This window comes from Morus notabilis, unplaced genomic scaffold, assembly GCF_000414095.1.
Source record: "Morus notabilis unplaced genomic scaffold, ASM41409v2 Scaffold827, whole genome shotgun sequence".
NCBI classification, from domain to species: Eukaryota; Viridiplantae; Streptophyta; class Magnoliopsida; order Rosales; family Moraceae; genus Morus; species Morus notabilis.
Window position 1 is genome coordinate 263,296 of NW_010359381.1, and position 26,865 is coordinate 290,160.

At 34.2% G+C, this 26,865-nt stretch overlaps 2 protein-coding genes across 9 annotated transcripts; one reads left to right on the forward strand and one right to left on the reverse strand.

Moving 5' to 3' along the window:
* Window positions 1–6,801: 6,801 nt before the first annotated feature.
* On the forward strand, window positions 6,802–11,836 carry LOC21393727 (phosphoglycerate mutase-like protein 1). 7 transcript variants are annotated; one of them, XM_024163082.1, is made up of 10 exons: window positions 6,802–6,932; window positions 7,814–7,875; window positions 8,003–8,110; window positions 8,208–8,287; window positions 9,182–9,344; window positions 9,700–9,774; window positions 9,886–9,974; window positions 10,551–10,670; window positions 10,754–10,798; window positions 11,366–11,836. In XM_024163082.1, exons 2-10 carry the CDS (start codon window positions 7,816–7,818, stop codon window positions 11,475–11,477), a joined length of 852 nt encoding a protein of 283 aa, XP_024018850.1. In that variant the 5' UTR covers window positions 6,802–6,932; window positions 7,814–7,815; the 3' UTR covers window positions 11,478–11,836. The 7 variants fall into 7 exon arrangements, with proteins under 7 accessions (XP_024018850.1, XP_024018849.1, XP_024018855.1 ...); XM_024163081.1 differs by having other exon boundaries at window positions 6,803–6,932; window positions 7,808–7,875; XM_024163087.1 differs by lacking the exon at window positions 6,802–6,932 and adding an exon at window positions 7,096–7,182 and having other exon boundaries at window positions 8,008–8,110.
* Window positions 11,837–12,966: 1,130 nt separating this feature from the next.
* On the reverse strand, window positions 12,967–20,623 carry LOC21393728 (fatty acid amide hydrolase). Of its 2 annotated transcripts, XM_024163076.1 has the most exons (22): window positions 20,526–20,601; window positions 20,349–20,360; window positions 20,151–20,229; window positions 19,556–19,665; window positions 19,408–19,468; window positions 18,691–18,881; window positions 18,479–18,608; window positions 18,021–18,098; window positions 17,772–17,919; window positions 17,387–17,499; window positions 17,229–17,304; window positions 16,459–16,527; window positions 16,141–16,192; window positions 15,930–16,010; window positions 15,750–15,833; window positions 15,501–15,604; window positions 15,328–15,420; window positions 14,783–14,851; window positions 14,554–14,618; window positions 14,112–14,173; window positions 13,437–13,532; window positions 12,967–13,317 (listed from the first exon to the last, which is right to left on the reverse strand). In XM_024163076.1, the coding sequence occupies exons 3-22, from the start codon at window positions 20,227–20,229 to the stop codon at window positions 13,261–13,263; spliced, it is 1,818 nt and encodes a 605-aa protein (XP_024018844.1). In that variant the 5' UTR covers window positions 20,349–20,360; window positions 20,526–20,601; the 3' UTR covers window positions 12,967–13,260. The 2 variants fall into 2 exon arrangements, with proteins under 2 accessions (XP_024018844.1, XP_024018843.1); XM_024163075.1 differs by lacking the exon at window positions 20,349–20,360 and having other exon boundaries at window positions 20,526–20,623.
* Window positions 20,624–26,865: the final 6,242 nt, after the last annotated feature.

The following is a 26,865-nucleotide window of genomic DNA, read 5'->3' on the forward strand; positions in this document are numbered from 1 at the left end:
ATATAGATCAATCCTCCATAAATAATTCATAATTAGAGCAAGGTAAAATCCGTTAACCTCTCTAAGTACTTCTTTATCCTTTAGTACCATTGATTCTCTAATGGACAGTGATTCATAAAACATATTCATGAATCGGAGCTCCTACTGGTTCAAGTACTGAATCGACCCTCAAGAGAATTATTTATCTACTTCTTTCTTAAGAAGGAATGGATTTCATATCGTGTAATAACATTCCCGGCTACCTACTTCATCATGTCTCCAAAATACAAGGAATATGATTCAGGATCTCAGAATCCGTACCGAGTAAATCAAAAGACATAAATCTATAAATATGAGTATGTTAAGAACTCATGATTAAGATCATTCTATATATGACCATCGGTAGACTCAATTAGAATTTCTATACTTAACAGAAATTATTAGAAATTCATATTGTGTCTGTGTCCTTGTTCCACATAATCTCATTATGCGAAATACACTCATTCAATATCTCACTATATTAACAGTGCGGATAACACCGTTCCATTCTAAATGGGAATAATATGTATTAATTAAAGATTCCAAACTTTAATTAAATTCATTATGAACATTGCTTTTTGATTATTATTCTTAAACATTATCCTCTCGTATATAACACTTATATACAATGTTTAAGGTTACATAAATAATAACAGAATTTTCATTAATATTCATAAAATATTCACAAATATATACACATAAAATGATGAATAAACTCTTTTATTAAATAAATAATAAATATCCTATTACATCTTATGCTTCTAGGACACTATTCCTAACAATATGAAGATCATATCCTTAGGGGCAGGACCGAAACCCGGACGGGCCATTACGGTGGTGTTTGGCCTTGCATTGGTCGTACGTAATATAATTACTTAAAATACTTGTAGGTTGCCTGTAATCTAAAATTTTAGTTTAAAAGGTTGTTTGGCTCCGATTGGTTTGTTCGGGCTTGTACTTTCATTTATTTATTCAATTTTATAAAATTATATACTACTGAACCTTTTGTTCACTTTTCTTTGTTTCAAATGTAATTTAACCCCTCCTAGGCGATGCTAGAAGTAGCGCAGAATAGGTGAGGAATCCCAATAAAGAAGAGAGAAAGCGGTGAAGTGTTTCCTTCATTATCATATTCATTTAAGGCATGTATAAATTCTATGGATTGTAAATTTTAAACTTTACTAGATTATGGTTGATGTCAGCCATTTATATTTATGTATTTAATTATGTATGCACAAGTGTAAATCTTATGAATGTTGGAGGCTGACTTTTGAAATTGATTTGACGGTGATTGAAATTTTATAAAGTCCGCCTCTCTCTTTCCTTAAACTCAATTTCCTTTAAATAGTGGGGTTTGTTTAGAAATTCTTATATTATGTTATCTTTGACTTTGACTTAATTACTTTCTTAGTCCGTATTTTATTTCTAAACAAGCATCCATGTCACTAACCCCTATTTTGAGACGTGACAAAAATAGTCCTTTAATCAATCAGTGATAGACCTCACTAATAGACTGCAATCATTTAGTGATAGACCATGAACAAAAAAATCCTAAAAAGAAAAATGGTCAATTTGTAATAGACTGTGAACAGAAAAAAAACAAGGGAGGGGAAAGACCCATGAGACAAAAACATTTTTGTTCGGTTGTTGTAACTCACTCAAGAAAAGCCCACTCGAGGGATGATTCTGGCCCAAAACACATTCGACGTAGCTATTTCTCGAAACCAAACTCGAACATTAATTCGAGTTACCTACCCTGATAAGTGCATGAAAATGCACCCTAAATATTGCTTTTGACTTACATAATATTAAAATATTTAAGCTTTAATTAAACAATTCCATTATTTTATTCATAATATTTTTAATTGGAATTTGTCTAGTTTTTACTTAATTATTTACAGATGAAAGTAGTGTAAAACTCTACACAAGAAGAAGCCATGAAAGCCATGTTCAATGAGTCAAAATTAAGCCACACGAGCCAAGAGCCGCGTCAGCCCATTGAGCCATCAAGCCGAGCCTCCGCGTGTGCCTAGCTCTCTCCCACGTTCCCCACTCCATCTCTCGCGCGTCACCAGCACACCGGCTTGCCAAGGCGCGCGTTCTTCTTCCGTGCGGTCTCCAGCGCGTCTGAATCTCCCACCGCGTGGACCCCGCGCCTGCTCACGCCAGCCTGCTCTCCCCTATGCGCATGCCACCTGTCAAAAGTGGGTCCCAGCTGTCTCCAACGCCAGCAGACTTCCCCCAATCCGCCCGCGACACGTGGCATTTTCTCCTCATTGCCAATCACGTTGCGACACGTGTCCCCTTGTGTTGAATCTGAATTTCTCTATCAAAATAAGACGAGATTACCAGATTTCTTTCTCAAATCAAATATATGATTTCTCCTAATTTATGTGTAATTTTATTTTGTTTCCTTTTCTTTTGTAATTTTCTATTTTTATTGTTTGTTTCCTTATTTGACAGGCAACCTCTGAACACTATAAATAGAGGTGTTAGCCTAAGGTTTTAGGAGGCTTTGAATATTCAGTTTTCTGTCGTCTTGCTGTCAGTCTCATATTTTCTCTCTAGAACTTGTGAGAATGTTTTGCAAGATAGGCTAGAGTTTTCTTGGTGAGGTTAGAGATGAACTTCTGTTAAGTGACCCAATTCGGGGTTTTAATTCCTTGTTCTGTAAACTTAAACATCTGAATGAATTAAATCTCATCTATTTTTCTATTACTTTTCAAAATATTGTGTGCCAACTTTTATATAAGTTCAGTCACGCTTTTCTTATGTAATTATGTTATGCAATGTTTTGTTATTCAAATTATTTTACAAATTGTCTTTTACTGCAATATTGTCAGATTGATATATTGTCGATTTTAGATAACTTGTAATAATAATATTTTTCTGAGCTAACATAGAGATTTAATTTATTTGATTATTTTATTTTGTGAATCAAAACTTGAATTGGTGAACGAAGCATTAGGGATTCTCGACACCTTACCGTTTTCTTCATACAGATTTTCCCCTTTTTATTTTATTTGCACAAAAATCTCAAAAACTATCATTTTTCTTTAATTCACTTTTCTCTAACGTTCTTATTCTGTTAATCATTCTTGTTATTTTGTTATCTCTCTGTGGATATGACCGCCCTTCTGTGCTACAATTATCCGCTTGTGAATATCACTTTTGGGCGTTAATCATACCCCTTCCTGAGTTCATTTCCACCCCTGTAACTCGAGTTAACTTCTCTGCACTCCTATAGTGGTGTAGATTCCCGAGGACCAGACCCTCTTTTCACGCGCTCTCTCTCTCTTTCTCTCTCTCTTTGCTCATACCTTCTCCTTCCATGGTTTTGAATCCTCTTTCGACTCCAGCAACACAAAGGCTCTCCACTCGTTGTCCTCTGGCGAATGGAAATACTGCTCCTGATAGATCATTGAATTGCTTTTTCCCGGCAACGAGAGAACCAACAAACAAGACGTCGATCTATGGATCGATCTCCCTCTCCTTCTCTTCCTATCTCTTTCTCTTAGAGATATGGCGTTGCGAGGTAGGCAACAACCTAGTGAAGGGGTGGCGTGGATCTGTTTTTTTTTCTCGGGTCGTTGGGTTGGGTGGCGACGACAGCGGGCAGAGAGATGACAGTACAATAGCGTCGAATGATGATCTCCTCCTGCAGCTGCAATTAGAGAAATAAAGCTAGTTGTTTTCTAGTTCTCCAGCTCTTGTTCAGAAACAAAGTTTGATTTAACAGGTTATAATCTCCCAAGCCCAAGCAAATCAAACACGTCATGTTGGATTTTAGAGGAAGAAACATATGATGGGGGGTTTATGGATTGAAAATTTGAAATTTGGAATTGTATTGAGAAGGTATGAATATGAATTAGATGGACGAATAGATTGTACCGAGAAGAGGGAAGATTTTTTGGGCTTTTTTTTCTCTTTCCAATTTTACCTTCCAACAAGGTGGAATTGTATTGAGGACCTTATTGTGCATTTGAGAAGAAGACATATGATGTTTTTATTCTGGATTTTGGTATTTTGCTGAGCTATAGTGCATTTGAGAGGACAAGGGATGAGCAAAGAGAGAGGGTGAAGAAGAAGGTCTGGTTGGGGGCTAAGGATTTTTTTCCCTTTTATTTTATTATTGTTTTTTCCATCAATAGATTCTCATCTCAAATTATAACTTAAATTTACACAATCAAACACAAACTCAAGTTACAACTTCAGCTCAAGTTATAACTTAAACTTAACTCAAGTCACCATAACTCAAAAATGCAACTAAATAATCCCTTGCTTTCTTCTATTTCCCTTTCTTCTGCAGCACCCTATTGTCTCCAACCAAGCTTCGGCGTCTCCCCTCATCTCTGTATCGGAGATATGCACACGATCAAATTCTACCGGCCATTAAAATCATGTTGGAAAATACGACATCGAGTGCGTAGCGAAATTTAAAAAAAATTTAAATCAATGCCAAAGCCAACCAAGAACATGTTCATGGTGATATATAACATAAATACTAAAGATCTAAATCATACCTTCAGAGATTTAGGAAACAACACGTCTGACAGATTAAAGCATTCCAAACAGCAACCGGAAGAGCCTCAACCAACTAGTCTTCTTTGCTATTCTCGTTTACACGATCGAAGTTGGGCGGGTACACGTCGTTTAATCTCCTCTTGGTATTCTTGAACTCCTTCCAACCACAAGAGAACCAAAGGAAAAATCGTTCTTGAGAATTAAACAATTTTTCCTCTCATGAATCTTTTGCCAATAGCTCCCAAAAGTCTCTCAAGTGATCTAATGAATAATGTGACTTACTGGGCTATTTATAATGTTTAGGAAGTCATATATCCATAACAATTAGGTTTCTCAAAGTTTATCTCACTTATAGAGTCAGTTTCGCCACGTCAGCACGCGCTATGCGTTACAACCGGACGACTTGTGACAGAGACGTTATAACTCACCGGTCGACTTGTCTGAACACAAGAAAATTATTTTCCTAGTTTTTCAACACATAAAACTTGCACAGAGCCTCAGTTTTAACTCAAGCAATCCAATAGAAGAGTTGTCTGATCAAAACAATCATATAATAGTCTTCCCATATTAAATAACTTTCAAAATAATAATTCAACCAATTTATCTAGAATTAATTTAACAATTAATTCACCCGATAAATTACTCATGAACTAAACAACTAGAAACATTAATTCAACCAATTGATCTAGAATTAATTTATCAATTAATTCACCCGATAAATCACTCATGAATTAATTAACCAATCTCATATTAACTTTGAACATCTTTTACGGAAATAATACAAGTTACCAATATGTATGAAATACACCGTATCGTTACAGGAAATTATGTGAGCTAGCAAAGGGACCCGATGGATATATATAAATCAAGCTCCTATAATCACAACGCTACTTGTAAACCAACAAGTACGTCTCATGATTATAAAACTCTAGCGTTACTCTACTAAAAGCGTAGAGCAGTACTCTCGATTTATATAGCACATTTACAAAACTCTAAATAGCTCTCGTCCATGGTTCAATATATTAGTGTATCATCCCTATAGGATATCCATAATCAACTTAATGTCAAGTTCCGTTTTACCTTCTCGATTACATTTATCTTATGTTCCATTACCACTCAATCAGAAAAACCACTATTCGTACCATTACAAATAGTAAACTATTAGATAACACAGAGTAGTCTAATGACCGAGCGCTCGTATTTTTTAATCCACATATAATGCACAAGAGTATATCATTGACTCTTTATAAGAGCTATGAATTTCACTATCTATAAATAACAAATCTACGCATACACGAGTTATATTCTCAATATACCGATGAGCGTATCTTTACATAATGTCAGAATATCTCTCTTTAATATATTAAATGATACAAATCAAATTTACAGATTCATTATCCATATCAGGATTAAGATGACATCTCTAATAAAACTAGGGGTGGCAATTCGTGTCACGTGTCGTGTTCGTGTCGTGTATTGATCATTTTTTTTATAAAATTTACAGTCAACCCGAACACGACCCGTGACACGAAAATTTTTAAAAACCGCAACACGAACCGACACGACCACTTTACGAGTTGACACGACACGATCTGAAAATGACCAATGACACGAAATTGACCTGTGAATCTGAAATTAACACGAAATTGTATACTTTTATTTAATTTTTTACATATTAGAAATAACTTAAAATTCATAACACACTAAATTACAATAACATCCATTGAAATTAAGCAAATAATAGTATAAGATTTTGAGTATAACTATCATGATATCACAAGTTCATAATAAAATTTAAAATATGTAATGAAAAATATATGTATTTTTTAGTTTTTTACGAGTTTCGTGTCGTGTTCAGGTTAGGCGGGTCCAACCTGAAATTGACATGTATTTTTCGTGTCAATTTCAGGTCAACCCAATTCTGACCCGAACATCTTTTTTCTCAATCCTAACCCGTAAAATTCATATCGTTTTCGAGTTGTGTCATCGTGTTGTAACTCATATTGCCGGCCATAAATAAAACTAATGCTATTTATTAGGCTTGCACAAGCGGGCGGGTTGACACTGACAGTTTCCGGAATGAGCAGAACAGTGGACGGGTTGCCGGCGGTTTGTGATGACTGGCGGGCGGGTCAAGAGAGGCTCGATCAAAACAAAAGTACGGACCCAGTAATAGTAACTGACAGAGTCCTTATAAAAATAATAAACTAAAATTCCGAAATCCAGAAAAAGACAATGCAATCCAATGCCAATCGACATGACCATTAGCCTTATTACCAGTCATTTTCATTGTTTGTCTTCTTCTTCTTCATTTTCTTCCACTACACTCGGGTCCCCATCAACCCCACCTCGTCTTTCTGCCTTCTTCCTCTCCTCTCTCTCTGCTTCTGGTGAGCAAACCTTCTTCGGGCTTCTCTCTCCAATTTCCTCTCTATTTTGCCACTTGCAAATACTTTTCTTTTTTTTTTTCTCCTCTGATTCATTGGCTCAAAAGAAATGACCTTTTGGGTTATCATCTGTTTGATCTGATTTCCTAACTTGGGTTTGCTTGGGAAGATAATTGGGTTATTTAGCTTACATCTGATATGTGAATTCTGGGATGTTTTCGTCGACTTCCAAACTTGCCTTATTGGTTGCCTGGTATCTAAGGGGGATGTTTGGGATTTAGTGAATGGGTTGTGTTGAAATTCTAGTTCTTTTAGTTCCTCATATCGATGGTTGGTGTTCTGGGTGATAAAGTGGGAGTTTTGGATTTGTGAAATGTGTGATTTAAGCAAAAAATGATCATGGAAGTCAATTTGCTGTGCTGATAAGCAATTGAAAATGATTTTATTATGTCCCATTTGATATCTTCGTATCTGAGAATCAACAAATTCAACTATGCATTGTAAATAAATTGTTGAGGTGTTCTATCGGGTTCCCTTCTGGTTTATTTCCTGTCCATAGATCCCATTGTGCTTGGGTTGGTAATTAAAAGCTCAGCTGTATTTTATTTTCTTCCACACCCTTATTCGCGTTATGGCACATGAATTGTTTCTCCTTAAAGATGCTTGAAGTTGAATATTTCCTTACTTGAACATCTTTAAGTGACATGTTTGGAATTTCGATTGAAATGCGGATCATTGGCTTTTTTTTTTGTCCCCTTGAAGAATGAAGTTCATTCAGAACTCTTCATTTTGAATTGTTAATATCATTTGAAATTCTTCATTTCAAATTGTAATGTTCATTTACCTTTTTCTTTGAGTGCTGATTCTATTCGGTTCAGTTGCAGAGATGGATAGTGGCGCAGGTCCCAGTTTGTTTCCGTTGCACCGTTGCAAGACTATTCACCTGGTTTGTATAAACTCATTGTAAATTTTGAACTTGCTAATATGTAGTTCGGACATCCAAAGTTGTCCCTTCTCTTTTGCTGTTTGATTGCAACTCAAGTCATTGTCGTCTTATAAAACCTTACATCCAGGTCAGGCATGCACAAGGTATCCACAACGTAGAGGGAGAGAAAAGCTACAAAGCATACATGAATCCAGAATATTTTGATGCACACCTCACTCCACTAGGCTGGCAGCAAGTAAGAAGCTAGTAATTAGTTGGATTTTCTTTCTGCGAATTCTTTTACAATAAGGAAGGAAAAGCATTCCATCTATTCCACTTGTTGCTTTCAACAGGTAGACAATTTGCGCAAGCATGTTCATACATCTGGCCTTCACAAGAAGATTGAGTTGGTCATTGTATCTCCTTTGCTAAGGTGATTCTACTTATTCATTTGTTTTTAACTCCTGTTGGCATCCCCTATAGAATAAAAGAACTGTAAATTGAATACTCATTGTTTCAGCTGAACCATGGAAAATGAAAATCAGATTGACATTTAGTACCTTATCTTGGTGATTGGATTAGAATTTTCCCATCAAATTTTTCCGTGTGCATTCATGGATTCAATTATGCTACAATGAGAATGAACTTCTTACTTTATCTGAATATTGAATACTCATCTCAATGTTAAGTGCTGAATTCAATTCTTTGTCCAATTATCTCTTATTTCAAGTACCGAAAACTATTTTGCTGCACGACTTAACAGCAACTTTCGTATTTGTGAGAATGACATACTTCCTTGTAGTGACATGCTTCCTTGTATTCTAATGCTATTTCAAATCTTGTCAAGTACAAGTGCATATGTTTTGAGTTTCAAGAGGGGCGACATATAATTGTAATAAAAATAGAACTAAATTCAGGGCCTCCCTGTTAAACAAATATCAAATCTACCATTGTCAAACATTCAATATCATAAAAAATGAATTGTCCTATAAACTGTACAACATAGCATTTGCTTAAGACACACATTAAAGTGGTGGACTACTAGGGTCGGCGTGTTTTGAATTTATAGGATAATATTTTATGACCTTTTTACTTATGAGATCTAAATGTTACATACCTGTAACGTGTTAGAGCTGAGTTGCAGAAGGGTGAGCTTAACATTGTCTATGTTTTGTTGTGTGTGGACTTCTTGCTTTCTAGTTGTGGAACTTTTGATTCAACTACTTTGCTTTTGATGTGGTGTCTTGATCATGTTTCTTCTTCCCTAAACTGACATGCTTCCATGGTTTTATGCTAAAATTATCTTACTCTCACTTTGATATTCTAGAACACTACAAACAGCTGTAGGAGTATTTGGGGGTGGGGACTACACAGATAAATTGGATATACTGCCGATGATGTTGGCAAATGCAGGGAATAGTGGACGTGGTGCAATTTCTAGTCTTGACTGTCCACCATTCATAGCAGTAGAGCTTTGTCGTGAACATTTGGTATGTCTACCTGTAAGAATGAACTTATATTCTTCCTGCAATTTCTCATGATTTGAATCTTCTGAATGGGATTGCATAATTTGGCAGGTGGTTATAACTATTATTAACTATTATTAGTGGGGGGCAAGGTGAACCTCAAGCATGGCTTATTGTTGACCTAATGGCTATAAATGCTTTAATGCATCTAGGGAAGAATGTCCACGTGTCTAGACGCAGACATAGCTATTTCATGCATTTCTTATAAATTATTGGACTTTTCTAATTTTTGTTTGGCGTGTTGCAAATTGTTTGATACATGGTGTTGGATATGAGATTTAAGGCCTTTTAACTCGTTCTTGAATATTTCTCATTACAGGGAGTTCATCCTTGTGATAGGAGGAGAAACATCAGTGACTACCAGTTTCTGTTTCCAGCAGTTGATTTTTCACTGGCAAGTGTTGGTTAGATAAGATAATCTTGAAGAAGTTACCGACTTGTACTCATTGATGGTGCTTGTTATCTTTCGAGTGCTGTATTAAACGACCTTTATGTATTTGTGTAGATAGAAAGTGATGAGGATGTGCTATGGAAGGACACTGTTAGAGAGACAAAAGAAGAAGTTACAGCCAGGGGATTGAAGTTTATGAACTGGTAGACGCTTCTAGGATTATCAAATTACAGTCCTATAATCGCAGCTGCAATTTTTTGTTGGGAACTTTTCATAGAACTTAGTTCTCCTAAAGTTCTCTGCAATGTTTAATTTCTGAGTATACGGGTCTGTCAAGTTGTAAAAGGGCTTACAAGGTTCTGCCTTTGAGTTTGTCTTGTGACCAAAAGCAAGAAGTTTATCTCAGTCAGTCACATGTTCCTCATCAAAGCACTTCATAGAGCATCATATCCTTTCAAGGTCTCAATTGTAGTTTGGATTAATGCTTTAGTTGGTCCCTAAACTATACCAAATATTGCATTTGAGATTTAGGGAACAATGCGACGAACTTTTGAATGTTTAGGGACCATTCGTATTGAGTTCAAAGTTAAGGGACTAAATCGCTGCTTTTTTGGGATAGTTTTTTAATCAACCAACATAATTCTCTAGCTTGTGCAATAACCCCAATGGACATTGGGATAATACAAACAAATATTTCTTCCTTCGTATCAAAAATCTGCATGCATATGGGTGGTTTGTTGATACTACGTAAAACCTTTTAATCTGTTTGTAATTTGCAGGTTGTGGACAAGAAAAGAGAAGGAGATAGCAATTGTTACTCATAGTGGTTTTTTGTTTCATACACTTAAGGCATTTGGAAATGATTGTCATCCATCGGTGAAAAGAGAAATATGCAAACAGTAAGTGTGCATGCTTACCCTTAATATGGAGTCACCTTTGACAACTCCTATTTTAAGAAATAACCCTTTTAATATACGTGCAGCTTCGCAAACTGTGAGCTTCGCGCTATGGTCATCGTGGATAAAAGGTTAGCTTGTAATTTTTCATTCTACAGATAAGAACTCCAAGGAAATGTCAGTGCAGTATGGAAATTAATTTGACTAATTTCTTTATATTCCTAGTGACTAGACCCTTCTTTGTACCTATTGAGCTCCAACCTAGCAAACAAGTCAAATCTCTTTTGGTTCTTCCTCATCTATTCTCCTCGGAGCTTTTTAGGGATGACAAGTGAATCCAAAAATAATGACTAACATATAAGCAAAAAAGTTTAAAAACATCAAAATATAAACGTAAATTATCACTTCTTATTTATTTCTAATAGCTTCAATTTTTATTGTATGGTTGCACATTAATCTAGGGGCGGAGGCGGGATAGGGAATACTTCTCCCGTCCCCACCACGCCATGAATCGGAGACTATATTTTGTCCCCATCCCCATCTCTGTCCTTGATAATTGTGCTCCATTCCTGCCCGGTTCGGGACGGGGCCCGTCCCAGTGGGGAATATTTCCATCCCTAGAGCTTTTGCTGATTTTTCAAGTTATTTCTACTTAATAGCTCTAAGACACTCTTATGACTTAATTCTCCAATCTCCAGTATGGCAGGCTCGGATTGGTCAACGATTAACTATCCAGGAAAGATTCCTCCTGGTCCAGATATCTCCAGCGATAATGACGAAAACCTTGAGAAAGAAAGCTCTAACTCTTGATCTACACCAAATTTGGTAAAGGGTAGAGGAGAGAAGAAAAGCTGAGAAAATCCGATTCTAACTGTGATTTGTTCATCAATTTCTTGGTTAAAATATCTGGCATTTCCATGTAAGTGCCATAAAGGCTTATTTGTTTAGACACCTTACAATTAATTGAAGTGTCATTTGGTCGTCACAAGTGAGAGTGCCCCTTCCAAGTCTCATCTCTTTTCTTTTCTTTTTTCCTTAAGAAATTGTTTGCGTTTTGTGTTAAACAAAATTATGGGTTTTGTTCAATCTTTTAGATGGAAGATGTGTTGAATACATATGGGTTATGGTTTGCGTGGTCATATCAAGTCTCGAATAACATTAAGATTCTGAAAATATATTGAACTGGCATTACTTATACTTTTCCTTTTAAATCTTTTGGGAACTTATTTTTGTACTTGATATTGATGTACTGGAGGTACATACAACGGTTTTATTTGAGGAAAGGGGTTTAATGTCATTTGCCCTTGCCAAAAATATTACAGAACAAATCTAGGCTTCGTTCATTTCACCGATTTGAGTTTAAAATTTGAGTTTTGCTACAGTAAAAGGGTCTCAGAAACAGTCACATTTAACTTTTTTGCTACAGTAAAAAGCTCTCATATAAAATCACATCTCAACTCGAAAACTTCCTCTTTTTTTTTTTTTTTTTTTTTTAATTTTGGCTAAGAATAACAACCGTTAAGTTTTCTTAGCTTTTTAATTCTAAAATTTAGGATGATCTCATTAGTGCCCACTGAATTTTATTGTCATTCCTATTTTGCTTTCTAAACTGTGAAAGCTTTCACTGTCTTTTAAATTTTGAATTTATCCCATTTAAGCCTTTTTGTAAAAATTTCTCTTGAAATTAGATGAAAAAAAAAGAGATTAAGTGTGACCGTGTGATTTTTATTTGTATGTTTTAATAAAAATTTAAATAGAAAGATCACGTGACTATATTATTCTCTTTTTTTATATATATGTTTTTAATAGAAATTACAACCGAATAGATTGAGTGGGTACAATTTAAAATTTAGGGGTGAGAGTTAAAAAAATTTAAAAAGCAAACTAAAAATGATCTTAAAATTTAAAAGCACCGGCAATAATAATTGTAAAATTTATAAATGCTCTAAAACTAGGCATTGTTAACACAGATTTTGTTACTTTTTTTCTCCTGAATGAAATGTGTAATCTCAATATTTTATTATCGCCATGCAAATAAGATTCACAAGCAGCAGTATATAGCTATGAATGGCATCATCATGCCACAAGGAATTTACCACGCAAGGACCACATCTTCACGTTTCAAAATCTATTTAAACAGGAAGAAGAAGAGGAGTTTCAAGCCAGTTCCAAATAAATAAATAAATAATCCCAAGAGTAGTCTCATAAAACATATTTGCATTGGCAAGCTTTTCACGAGAACAGAACCTACAGTCTGCATTGAAGTCCGAATCCCATTGAAAGTCCCACTGCTAACTGGTTAAAAAAAACCACTCAAGAGAAAATGTCTTCATATCCTTTTAAAATAATATACCAGAATTTTACAGTGTAAACTAAGACAAGAAAGACTGGTATATTTTATTTTCCTCGTAAAAAGAGGCTATATAGTATATTATCTTATCAAATCGAGTGGATTTGAAGTTTGAAATGCAGAAGGAAAAGGTGTGCCAACACTTGAAGAGTAAAATTATTGTTCATACACCTAAGAATACGCCAAAACACACAACGGTTCGGCTCGGGCATTCACAGCAAGGAGTATAGAAGATCAGCAGCTTCAACTACGTAGAACATCGAAAAATTGTGCAGGCCTCTTTTTGGAAGGACAGAGTTCCTGAAAACACAATCCTTTTTAGAACAATAAAGATATTCGCTTTGACATACAGCTAGCTTGGAATGCATAAACCATTCTCATGTCTTGATTCACAGGAAGACACGTATGAGAATTGATACCTCTACAGCAGAAGCCAAACGCAGAATCGTAGCTTCGGCCCAGGGACGGCCTATCAGTTGCAAACCTATTGGAAGGCCTTGTTTATCATAGCCCACCTAAAAGTATAACGAATAAATAGAAGACAGAAAACCAGCCAGTAAAATAGCATATTTTGCATGCAGGAGTATATTATATAACATTTCTTGCATGCTGCAGAAAATTATGGAATATTACCATTTGCAGTGTAAGACAAATGGAAATTAAGTTAATCCAAATTCATCGAATTCCCAGTAATTCACTATAAGAATGACCAACATGTTAGAGAGAAATTTCCAGTTCTTAGGATTCACACATGATACATGAGAATCTTTACTTGTCGATTGTCCTCTAATCCTTTGAAAGGCCATATTTAGTCGAATCCAAAGAGCCAATATAAACCTAGAGCCGAACAATATTCACAACCGTAATCTTTCAATTATCCTTCATTAATGTTCTAACTGTGAAAGTGAGGATTTTGTTACAGCCCATATGAAATCTAGAGCCTTTTCAATGTTTGCTAGTTAGACAGAATGGATAGATGAATGCTTCTTCAGACAGAAATTATGGTGGAAGAAACTTTTCATTAACATAATAAGGTTGCATAAAGTAGAGTATTTCAGAAATAGACTTGAAAGAGAGAAGTGAACATCACTCACAGGCACAGATATGGCAGGCAGTCCAAGAAGATTTGCCACGATGACAAACCGCATAAGGTAACCTGAACGTAGGAAAGTGATATATCAATTTTCATATATCAGAAAGGTGAAGTTCAAGCGAAGGATCATCAAAATTGTAATATTTCTCAGCTAAATAGCTATATAAAATATATGTTCAGGAGGCAGATAGAGGCCAATGGAAATGGAATATCTGAAAATTATTCATAAAAGGGGTGATATATGTTTTGTTTGTTTGTATGGTTATTAACATATCCAAGTCATTGCATGTTTTCTAATCTTGGATGATTTCAATAATTCCTTCACGGGGTGTCACAAAATATTGGAAACATTTCTCTCAGACCGCGACCAAGGTTTTTCTCAAAAAAAAAAAAAGGAAAAAAAAAAGAAAAAGAACCCCGCAACCAAGACTCAAACTGCATACCTGTGACAACCATGTCTGACTCTCCATCTTTGATAGCACTAGGTGGTATTACGGGAGCTGTCATGCTGTTATGCATAATATCGTTCACTTATAACTTCACATAAGATTAGAACAAATAAAACTAAGAATCCATAAATAAATTATCCAAAGTGAGGGGAGAAAAAGACTGAGAGACATGACTACCAAGCTAGGGAGAAAAATGGATTATCTATGTTGTCCTTTTACATACCCTGTAGTTGGGGTCACTATGATGTCAACGTTTTTGAATATCTCCATGAAATAGTACATAATCCTTCTCCTGAAATCAAATCCAATCGAAATTTTAAAAGTCAAATATGTAGCTTTCAATGAATGAGGATAACACACTATGATTCATAGGACAAAAAAATGACAAATACCACCCCCACCCCCCACCAACCAAAAAAGGAAAAAAACAAAAAACTTAGATAACATAGTGAAGATCCGTTATTAATAATTTGTATCTCAACTTCAAACTCGATTTTTTAGGCTAAGGATCAGTAACCATGTTAGTCACCCAGGAACCATAAATCCATTCTGATCAGGTTTAAAAGAAATTGGAAAAAGTTCATGCTATACCTTATCTAAGTTTTCAAATCTAGCATTCTTAGATGCTTCATAATCAGAACTGATTTAATTTAGATTGCAAGTATGATAATTGTGAGGCGAATTTTTCCGTGATAATTTATGACTTGCTTGCACAGATTTTCGAAAATTAAGCTCCATAACTGCTTGGTGGTCAAAATTTGGCCTCACCTAAGACACTGGGATGCGACATAATCTGCTGCAGTGAATGATTTAAAAAGAGCAATACTGATACGAGTATCATATGTTAATCTTGGAAGTTTCCTGAAAGAGAATAATAAGTTACAGTATTTTAATCAAATTTTGCATTTAAGAAAGATATATTAAGAAAACAAAGAACATACCCGTCTTCACAATCCGGATTCAGTGAACACAGACACTCAGATCCAATGGCAACAAGATGAGCAGTGCGCATCTCATGCAACTCGGGCACGACAATTTCTGCCACCTTGTGATATTTTTATAGACGGTAGGTCGATATTGTTTCAGGTTACAATAAAGAGATAGCATCATGTGTGAAAATGTGTAATTTTCACTTTTTAAATTAAAAAATCAAAGAATTAGAAAACATTCGAGGAAAGTGATAGACTTACTTCACAACCATGGGTTTTTGTCAAAAGATTAAGAACCTCCTCACATTTATCAGATATCTGAGTTGAATGTACATCATTAAACCACTGCAAGAAAGTGAGAATAATAACATATTCATAGCATTCAACTTGGAATACAAGACAATTGAATCTATTCTACTTTGGTAGAAGGTTGCTACTTACCTCTGCGTACTTCCCTAAACGCAAGGATCCCAAAACATTCAAGCTGTCATATGATGACAAGTTTGGCACACAAGGTGGGGACTACCAAAAAGAAACAGAGAGTTAGTGTGGTAAATAGAAGAAGAAAACACAGAAAAAAAAGGATATACAGAATGAAATCACTCGTTATTTTGTCAGCTAGTAATCGCTTACGAGGCTTATGAAATATTACCGGATTCATACTAATTCTATTCTCATGAGAGGTTCCCAACATTGCCGAGTACCTGACAAATTATCAGTTCAATCAGAGCACATCAAAAGTATGAGGTAACTACTGCTTTCCACCAAGCGTATATTAATTGTTGAATGTTATCACGGCGACAGTTGAGCAGAAATGTAGGAATTATATCCTTAACATGTACTCTCAGAGAATTAGAATTGTCTGGTTTATAATTAATGGAGGCATTTTAGAAGAATATTTTTGTTTTTCTAGCTAAAATAGAGAGAGGTGGAAAGGTACAATTTTTTGTGATAAGAAATATTTTCTTACACTAGCATGACATCCTCCACGGTTGATGCAATTGGTCCAATAACTTCCACTGTGCCACCACATAATGACCTAAGAAGAAAAGAAACGGAAAACAGTAAACAAAACATTTCTACTAAACAACTCCAGCTACGGTATCATAGGCATTCATAGAACATGGCTGGCATGAGAAAAGGATTCTGTTTAGAAACTAGAGTTCCCAACTGATCTTCTCACTTGAGATAATTATAATGCCAAGATTTGACGGTTTAGGCCAATGCATTAAGTGGAATGGTAGATTCTATATTGAACTACATTCTGCAGTGAACTTTTCAAGCCTACCTTTTTCTAAGAACTAAAAAAATATAACCAATTCTCCTTTAGAAAAAATACAACCTATCCAAAGTCCAATGATACTCATCGTGCGTGATCCCACATAGGTTCTGATTGACATATAGTTATTGCTAGCCGTGTGTATTATTATCCAATTTTAGTTCTTTAGGACTTGACAACACCAGAGTTCATACACCCAATTTCGGCCAGTGAATCATATGATAAGCTAAAGTGTTTATCAACTGAAGTACCAAGTGAATGCACCAAATCCTTAATATTTTTTAGCACAAATCACCAAAGGAAGATCATAAATTATCTGAGGCTGTGAAAAATAATATCTTGTTACAATTGAGTAACTGATCCATTCAAAATAATAAATAGTTTTGATTCGGAGTGAAAATGCGTTAAAAAAAAGGATTTTACTTGTTATTTTGGATGGACCTCATACTGGATTAGCTTACCCTTCCATGTCAACACGGGCATATGTTCCCTTCAAGCCAACTACACCACAAAGGGAAGAAGGTATACGGACAGAGCCTGCATTTGATTACAGAGTCAATAGTGCAGCAGAGGAAGGTTTAAGCGAATCAATAGTAGCTACTTCATAAGTCCACACAACCTCCCCCATCTGTTCCTAGTGCAGCAGAGCATATTCCAGAAGCTACAATTGCCGCTGGGCCTGAGGAAGATCCTCCCGTATATCTTTCTAGTGCGTGAGGATTTCTTGTTGTTCTTGATCAAAAAAAAAAAAAAAAAAAAAACAGAGAGAAGTTTAAACTCAGTAAAGACTAAAGAGAAAAAATCAAGAAAATCTTGAAACGGAGGTAAATGGAAATTATCTGTTTCATTCTTCTAAACTATAGTGCAAAACTGAAAAGAACATCAGAAGCACACCAGAATTTTAAAGCCTTATTGTTGTAGCGTCTATCACCAGATTGATATAATCTTGGCATGTGTGCAAAACTTGTAAGAATATAATTCTGGAGTAAACAGATAAACCATACCCATAATTTGGATTATTTCCGGTCGTACCCATGCCCATTTCATGCATGTTCGCCTTTCCTACAAAAATCACACCACAGCTACGTAATCTCGAAACAGAAACTGCATCCTCATCTACAGAGCGAACCTCATGCATCCATGTTGTTCCACCTGTCACCATGGAATGGTAATTAAGCTGGCAATAATCAGTAAGAAAAAGAGACAAAAAAAGGGAAAGGAAACCTTGCAAAGAAATTGTTGGAGATTATTACCCTTAGATGGATGTGGATAACAGTCTATATCGTCCTTGATTGCCATAAAAATTCCGTCCAAGATTGATAATGGATTGCCTACGGAAGAAAGAGTGATAGGCGCTTTAGGATATCAATGGAATTTGCTCTGCCGACATCAACTTCGGTGACAGCTTCTTCTAGTAAATGCTCAAGGCATAGCTTACTCAAACAGGAATGTTTTAAAGCACTTCTACTTTTCATTGGTGCTCAATACCACTTGTTATTAATCCAATCAAATTCGGCTGCATACTAATACGAGATTTATGTGGGACTCGTGAGCAGTTGTGCTAGGAAAAAACACAAGATTATACTACTGCGTACAACTAGTGAGGTTCAACATTTTCTAATTTGTTTTCTTCGGTTGCTTTATATATATAAATATATAACAAAAATGGAAACAAAAGAAGTAGAAGTCAAAAGTATATGATGTAGAATACCTTCCTCGAATCTTCTAGTTGAAGCTGCAGCTTGCTTCCTGACTTCCTCCGCATCAAAAGAAATCAATAGAGGTGCCGGGGGTTTCTTATCACTAAACCCCTCTAGAACTGAGATTACATGCTCCGCGACCTATACATGTGTGAGCCATATTGAAATTCAGAAGACAATTTTAACAATGATGGTTTTATTTATAGAATTAATATCAACTAACCGTAGAAGGGGTTGCAATCCCTGAACGATAAGCATGCGCATAATCGCGTATCTTCCAATAGCAGAAGGATAAATTGGAATGCCCATTGCAGCAACTAGCAGGATCATATTGTGGAAGGCATTTCAAGGCTAAAGAAACTCTGTCTTCAGGTTTCCCATCTTCGTCAAGAATGACAACAGCCGGTTCCAGTTCTATGTCACCAGTGTCATTTTTGTGGTCAGATAAACGGATAATTATATCAGATTTGTGCAACCGCAGAAGTAAGCACTTCATTAACACACATGAAGTCTAGTGTTACATTTTGACCAGCCTTTTTCTCTATTTATAATGATGTGAAACAAACTTCTTAGATCAAATAATATGAATTAAACACATGAACATCGTGACATAACCAGAGCATAGAAATAAAATAGCAGAGAAGTAACAGTTAAGTTAGATTACTTTCATTGAATCTATCCACCAATGATTTTTCTTTTTTTCCCTTGAAAGGAAACCCACAAAGGAAAATCCAATGCATCCATTTTTCAATAATCTCGGTACATTAAGCGTGGAAAAATGTAGGTGGAAAAATAAAAGATCTTCTCGTTTTATTAATAAAATTCTTCTCTTTTTTGCCTTGTTGCACACTTCTCATTTTTATTAATAAAATTCCTCTCGTTTCTTATTAATAAAAAAAAGGAAAATGTGGGTGGAAAACAAAGCAGCATAAATGAACACCTTGTGGAGGAAATTCAGGTTTGAACATGGCTTCTTCAGGTATCACGGTATTCTGCAGCATCTGCAAATTGCAAGACATAAAACTAAAATGCTAATTATTTCAATCAATCTCTTCTAACATGTCAACACTAAATTTGCAATTGCTTACCTCAACCATCTTATTCTGCTTCTTCAAGACAGACATGATCAAGGGACCTATTCCCGGTGTTTCGAAGATCCCAACAAAGAACTTCAAGCCAAATCCAGTTAAATGTGGAGCTGCAAGGCAAACCAATGACGAATTCACTTGCGGTAAAAGGCTAAGAGCTTGTTTGGTAGGAGAGAAAAGTGTAAGACCATCTCTAATGTAAATATTAATATCAATTGTATATTTATCATCAAAAAGTGTGATATGATATGTTATTTTTATTTTTGTTCAAACGTATAATGATATTTGAAATGTTAAATTTATTTTTTCACATAATTATTAAAAAAAACACAATTTTGATCTCTCCCCGTCCCTCCGTACGAAGGGATTAGAGAAGGTATTTCATACCAAACATAATAACAAAAAGATCTTTCCTTCTCATTTTTCTCAATTATATATCTCTCTCTCCTTCCTACTTTCTTTTTCTCTTTTCAAACAGTGTAAAAGCTTCAACCTTTTTCATCCAACAAAAAGAAAAAAGAAAAAAAGGTCAACACAACAACATACACGCAAATACAGGAAAATCCCACATGTGCGGTGGTATGAAGATCATTACCATGAACATCTTCCTGCTCATACTTGACTGCTGACAAGTCCAAATCCTCCGCCGGGACCATTACACGCTTCTTCCCCATCTGCACCAAAAAAAAAACCAGGAAAGTAATCAAACAATTTTCCTACAACTTTAATCAGAAAGAACTTTTCATTCCATTTTTACATAAAAAAACAAACAATCAGAATTATAACCCCGAACCTCGTCTGGCGTCTGAGGAGAAGAAACAAAAATGGTGGAATTTTAAGTCAGCGCAGAGCAAAAAAAAAGTCGCTTTCTCTGATTAAAGCAGGCGTTGATATTTAAAGAATAATGACGCCGGGAGTATTATAACACCGGGATCGATGATAACTGAGACTGACCCACAAAAACGCTTACATTTATGATTTAGTCTTCGGTCTCGCTCAACCACCTTATCGAATCCAATATTCCAGTCGAATGGAAGAAGGTGACTTTTTTTTTTTTTTTTTTTTTTTTAACATAGAAGGTGACTTTTAATTATGGGTAAAAAAATTATGATTCATTCTTCTTATTTTTAAAATTTAAATTTTTTATTAAAAAAAAATATTTTAATAAAATAAAAAATTAAACAGAACTCTTAAAATAAATGGCATTAAAATTTTTGAAGATGATAAATAGAAATAGTCTTCTCGCACATTGATGACAGATAGATATAGTCCTTTCGCACATTTAAGTCCCGTTCACTTCACCGATTTGAGTTTAGAATTTGAGTTTTATTATAGTAAAAAACTCTCAAAAATAATCACATTTAATTTTTTTACTACACTAAAAAGCTCTCACATAAAGTTACATTTTAACTCAAATTAAAAATTTAAATCAGCGAACTAAACGAGCCCTAATTATATCTTTTTAGCCCCGTTGGTTTCGAGCACCGGAGTACCTCACAATCATACACTGTGATCTGTGACTCATTTTTACATTTTTATTACGTCATACACAGTTGGTGCTCTTTAATGCTCTTTAATGTTGTTCATCTATTACAGGACCAAATCATGCTCTGGTTGAGATTTGGGTCGTGAGTTTTGATGTTTAGTGTAACGCCCTATCACGAGACACCGTTACTGTCTCATAACATTCATTGTTTATGATAAAATAAAATTTTATAGAATTTAAATAAATAAAATAATATGAAAACAGCTTGATTTTTTTTTTTTGTTTTAAGACATGACTTATCAATTAATTCAAATAAACTTCATCTAAAAGTAAAATATGATTGCAACATTTCTAAAAACCTTAAACTTAACAAAATATCTTTAACTTGCGGAAATTCATAAAATAAATCGTAAATTTTAATATATGTAGAATTATAACTAACCGTTTGAAAAGTATACTTAAATCATAATTCTTGATTCTAACATTTAAAATTTAAATTTTATATAAGAGAAAAACACTGTAGCAGTGTAATGACCAAGAAAATCTCAGAATTTAACTAATATAATTTATGTATTTAAGTCAAGAATTTTTCCTAAAAAATATTATGCTATATTTTGTGATTGAAGGATTTATGAAATTACTATCAATATTCTGAAATTCTGTAGCAGATTTCATGTTAAGTTCATGTGTTACGATTAAATAAATTCGATCGATAAATTCTCACCGTACTTTAAGGCGGAAGAATTTTCAGTACATATACAGTTTGAAAATCTTAATTCTAAGAATCTCCAAGCACAATACGATGTTAGCAGCGTACAAAAAAAATCCTTAATTGCCGAACAGTTAGGTTGAAGTCACGAGAAAAATACTTATAGTAGAAGGGTACAATGTGAGCTCAGGAGTTGACAATGTCGGTGGCAATATCATTCCCGGAATATAATGCAGAAAAGTTAAATTTAAAATTTGTTCAGTCTAGAATTAATTTCAAGACTTGAAACAGTTCCAAATATTACGTGAGTAAGAATTTAATATCGAAGTACTGGGGGATTAATATTGAACTGTAAATAAGCAGTAGAAAAGGAACCGTCAGAAACTAAAATTTCCTGTCGGCTAAGTACTTCCTTACAGCTAGTGTAATTTTTAATAGTTTTAAATAAAACTTAAAAGATGAGACAAAAGTATAAGGGATAGGTTAATGTTTAGATTGGATGAGATGTGATGGTGGAAGATGAAGGGTACTCATGATAGTTTTTTTTTCCTCTCTTTCTTCACTTGGCCAACCATGTTAAGGGGTTTTAAGTAAAAATTTTGGTTAATTGAGTGTATTAGAAGACTTCATAATGAGATGAATCAAATCAATTATTTAACAAAAAAGCTTACTTTACTTCACTCTTAAAGCACCAAACGGGCCATACCTCTCTTCTTTCCTCTCAAAAAAAATTTCACTAATCCTTCTAAACACAAAGTACTAGTCTAGGATCTCAAGAAGAAGAAAGGGACCAAGGTGTTCTAGAAGGTGTCTAACCAAGGATTTTCTTCACAGGTAAAACTCTAAACCTCCTCTTTCTTGTTTCTAGTAAAATTTGAGATTTAGAAATGCTCTTCTTAAATTTTTTCACTCTTCTAGTTCCAAGTCATTAGCAAAACTTAGAGGAAGAAGAAGGTGATCAAAGTGTTTTTAGGAGGAGCCTAACCAAGAATCTTCTTCAAGGGTACAAACTCTAAACCCTTCATCTATTTTTCTAACAAAATTTAAGTTGTGAATTACGGATGCAAGTTTTAAGCCATTTTTCAAAAACAATACATGCTGTCCAAAACAGTTTCAAAAAAAACTGGCAGCCACTATTTTTAGCCAAACGAGGCCTTTAGAGGCTGAATTTCAGCTTTCTCCAAAAATAATAATTTTAGATCTCGACGAGATGAAGAATTGTCATGAAGAACAGATTTTCAAAATCCGACTCTAAGATGCAGTAAAATATAGATTTTAAAAACTGTACAGTTTTAACTTAACAAACTAACACAATGTTAGTTTTTAACAAAAATTTATCAAAGAACCCGAAATGTGATTTCACTAAAATACTATAGTTTTAGACATCGTTTCAACAGAAATATTCGTGAAGCAAGTTTTCAAGAAAAATGGTTTCTTTTAAAAAACTTAATAGTTTTTTTCGAGCAAAACACCCTGATGGGCACCTACGAACCCAATATGTTAGGTCCTTAGAATTATGAAGATTAGATGTGGGTCCAACGACCACATTAATTTAAGAGACCCCGTTTGAGTTTAAATTTGAACGGCCTAAGAGTTAGAACGCCGTGAATAAGTTTCTAGGCTGAATTGGGCCTTAATATCATAACAAGTCTAATGAGGTAAATTATGGAGAACAAGTTACTAGATCAGGTAATTGATTTTCAATCTAGGTAAGTGGATGTTAAGGGATATTAAGAAAAATAAGATTTTTAGGATTTAATAAATTAATCCTTATAGTACATTTTTATCCATCGATAAAGGAAATGAATACATGTCTTAAGTAAAAGATTTGATTTTCTCCGCAAGTTGCTAAAATAGAATAGCAAACGATAGTAAATCTCACACTCTCAATGGGTGTTCATTTTTAGAAGTAAGCAAGTAAGAGAGTAGGCTGTTTGGCGAATAGTGGATTCCAGCTTTGTAAATCAGGTAAGTAGGAATCTCGCCTACAGTATGAATATATTTTAAAAGAAAAAGTTACACATGTTATGTACGCATGTTTATGCTTTATCCGATGCCATGTCATAATGCATACACCTTAATAAGTCAAGTGAAACTTATAAGAACAAACTCAGTTTAGTGTCATACCAGCCTTTGAGAGGGAGGTAACTCAGACTCCACAAGGAGATAGAAAAGAAAAAAAAAGAAGTATATAGTAAGTTAAATCACGATGTCCTTGGGGACCTTGCAAACCCCCACGTCCCGATGGTTGCACGCACATGGTACGAGCACTCGGGTCTATAAGTAAGATAAGATCAGATAATAAGAATTTGATAAGACATGATCATAATTAATCATAATTGACTCATGCATATTTATTCATGTGAACTTACAATTATTTTGCGAGAGATAGTTCCTACTTGCTGAACAAAAGCTCATCATAGAATATTTATACTGTAGGTAAGCAACCTGCACATAATACTTGATGGACTGATGGTAAATAGATGAACAATGATGAAATCGGAAAATGGATACCGCTCGCAATTATTTCCGCAAACAGTTTTACGTTATAAATAGTTTTGCTAATTATGATTCTGAAACTATATGTTAAATGGTTTTGTGGATTATGGCTGTAAGTAAGAAAGCAATTCATAACTTATGTCTACTATAAGACTTTAAAAAAAAATGTTCCGTAAATTTTAAGAAATTCCAGTAAGTACAAGTTAATTTTCAGTTACAGTGATAGCCACCTAGGAAGGTCGTCACAAGCAGAATTTATGATTTGAGTTTGAGTATATGAAACAAATGGACTCTAATTATATAAAAGTTCAAATCGTAAATTCAGGATGTGCCACTCCAATATTTCGTTTCCGTCACCACGCCATATCCGCACTGAGCTATTCCATTTTCACACTTAACCCTTGTTCCTAATTGCAATATGAGAAACATCTGGTAATCATAATGCTTAGTAAGTACATCATAAATCTCACAAAACATTTTCATCAATTAATAACTTTCATCGAAATAATTTTCACCAATAAGTAAATATATACTTAAAATAATATGTATAAATTTAGGTCTTGTTCATTTCATGATTCAAGTAATATTGCTACAATGTTTTCTCTTATAAAAATTTAAATTTAACTTTTTTACTACAGTATTTTTCTTTTATATACACAACTCAAATCATGACTTGAGTTGTACAAATGAACATACTTATATTACTTTAAAAATTTCCGTCTATAGTACCCTCATAGCACGCGTGTTACGAAAAGCATTGGGTAGCTAGTCTCAAACCAACCGTGACAAAATGAAGCAATCGCTCACCGATCGGTCCGCTCACCAGATCCCATCATCCCATCCATCCATCAAGGTATACTAACGATTTTTTAAAACATCAAAATAATAAGATAGTTTTTTTATCAAAAAGGTTCCCATCAAATAATAAGATAAAAATAACATCATCTTCCATCATTTCCATCAATTTTCTCATTATTAAAAATCCTCATCTTATAACGTCTTATATCATAAGCCATCAATATTAACGTCTTTTAATTTTGATCATTCATATTGCAGGTGAGAGATGTACTTATTTGATCTCTAGACTTACTCAACCTTTAATAAAAGGTGACACTGCGGCTCGAGTTCTCGGTGTGCTCGTCTCCTTGAAGAGTTCATGCCAAGACCATAAGTTACTAATAATACTATCAATATCTAAGCATCTTATACCATAATTGAATATCATCTCATCACATATAACTATCAAGAAGCACAAAATCACAACTTCCCAAATTTAGTACGTAATTCCCAAAATTGGACAGAATGACTTTTATTCACTTAAAAAAACTCATAATAAATTTATCTTAATCCCAAATCTATCAAAACTACCGGCATTAGAAACTATACTAAAAAAACGAACAGTTTGATATATTATACGCATATTTTAAGAATAATTTACATGACCAAAAAGTCCTAAAAGTTCAATTTAGAATTCAGGCCTATATAAAATTGAAAAAATTTCTGGGTCAACTTCGAAAATCATAACTATCTAACGAAAACTCTGATTCAAGCAATTCAAAACTAAATGAAAGCTTAAGATGTCTAGTTTCTAAGAAAAATATGAGAAAAATATATTAAAGTGAAACAGAGTCGAAAATCACTGAAACTTAAGGACTCCTAGGTGTTTACTTGAGCATAGGTATATTGCATGAAATAATTTAATAACCAATCACAAGCCTAATACTCTAATAAAAAAAATCATAAACACATTATTAACACGATGCTAAATGATTAAAAAATACAACCATACGCACTTAGATAACGAAAATACAAAATCATGATAAGTAAACCCTATAGTTTTAATGAAAACTTGATCAAAACAACCTAACAATTAAAATTGTTTTTCAATCCAATAAATCGCTTATGAAATAAAAAAATTTACTCTTCTTTTATAGTCGGTAAAATTAAAGAATTAAAATTCTATTATTGATAGAAACATATAGACTGGCCTTAATCATATTAATCTGTCAATGCGTGGGATTTAATTAGTAATAGAAAAACTCGCATTTTGGAGACAATGTATTATGAATAGTTGGGAACATTAATCATAGGTATGGCCTCTACAATTTTATTGAGAAGGAAAATAATAATCACATAAATATTAATTTGGGATTTTAGTAAATGATCAGATCTCTAGCCTATTTGATTTTGGGTACCAAACAAATTCAATTATATTTATTGTTGGATTATAAATAAATTATCCATGATATAATTAAAGGAACTTATGTAAAAAATAAAAAAAATTAGAGAAGTTGGCGGAAATACATCTAGCTCTAATCCAATCGAAACATCCTTCCTAACTCTACACCACCACCCCTTACTAAATACACACCACATATAATTTAAAAATAATTTAGTTTATCTATTACAAATCTTTGTAATTCTAAAATTACCCTAACATTTTGATAAGATGATTACCTTTTAACCACTTCATTTTTCCTTTCATAGCCACCATTTTATTTTTTTTTTATTTTAATATTCTCATTTCTCTTTTTGTTCTGTGAAGCTTTAGACATGAAGGTTTTGTTTTTCCTACATAAGAAAAAATGAAACGGTCGAGTGCAAAAAGAAAGAGTG

Excerpts from the sequence above, each read along its gene's own strand:
- LOC21393727 (XM_024163082.1), top strand. The coding sequence starts at position 7,816 with ATGGATAGTGGCGCAGGTCCCAGTTTGTTTCCGTTGCACCGTTGCAAG. Across the intron at positions 9,345-9,699 it reads AGCTTTGTCGTGAACATTTG|GGAGTTCATCCTTGTGATAG; the intron begins GTATGTCTACCT and ends TTCTCATTACAG. Across the intron at positions 9,775-9,885 it reads CAGCAGTTGATTTTTCACTG|ATAGAAAGTGATGAGGATGT; the intron begins GCAAGTGTTGGT and ends GTATTTGTGTAG.
- LOC21393728 (XM_024163075.1), bottom strand. The coding sequence starts at position 20,229 with ATGGGGAAGAAGCGTGTAATGGTCCCGGCGGAGGATTTGGACTTGTCA. Across the intron at positions 17,305-17,386 it reads ACTAGGAACAGATGGGGGAG|GCTCTGTCCGTATACCTTCT; the intron begins GTTGTGTGGACT and ends AATCAAATGCAG. Across the intron at positions 13,318-13,436 it reads GTTTGGCTTCTGCTGTAGAG|GAACTCTGTCCTTCCAAAAA; the intron begins GTATCAATTCTC and ends TTGTGTTTTCAG.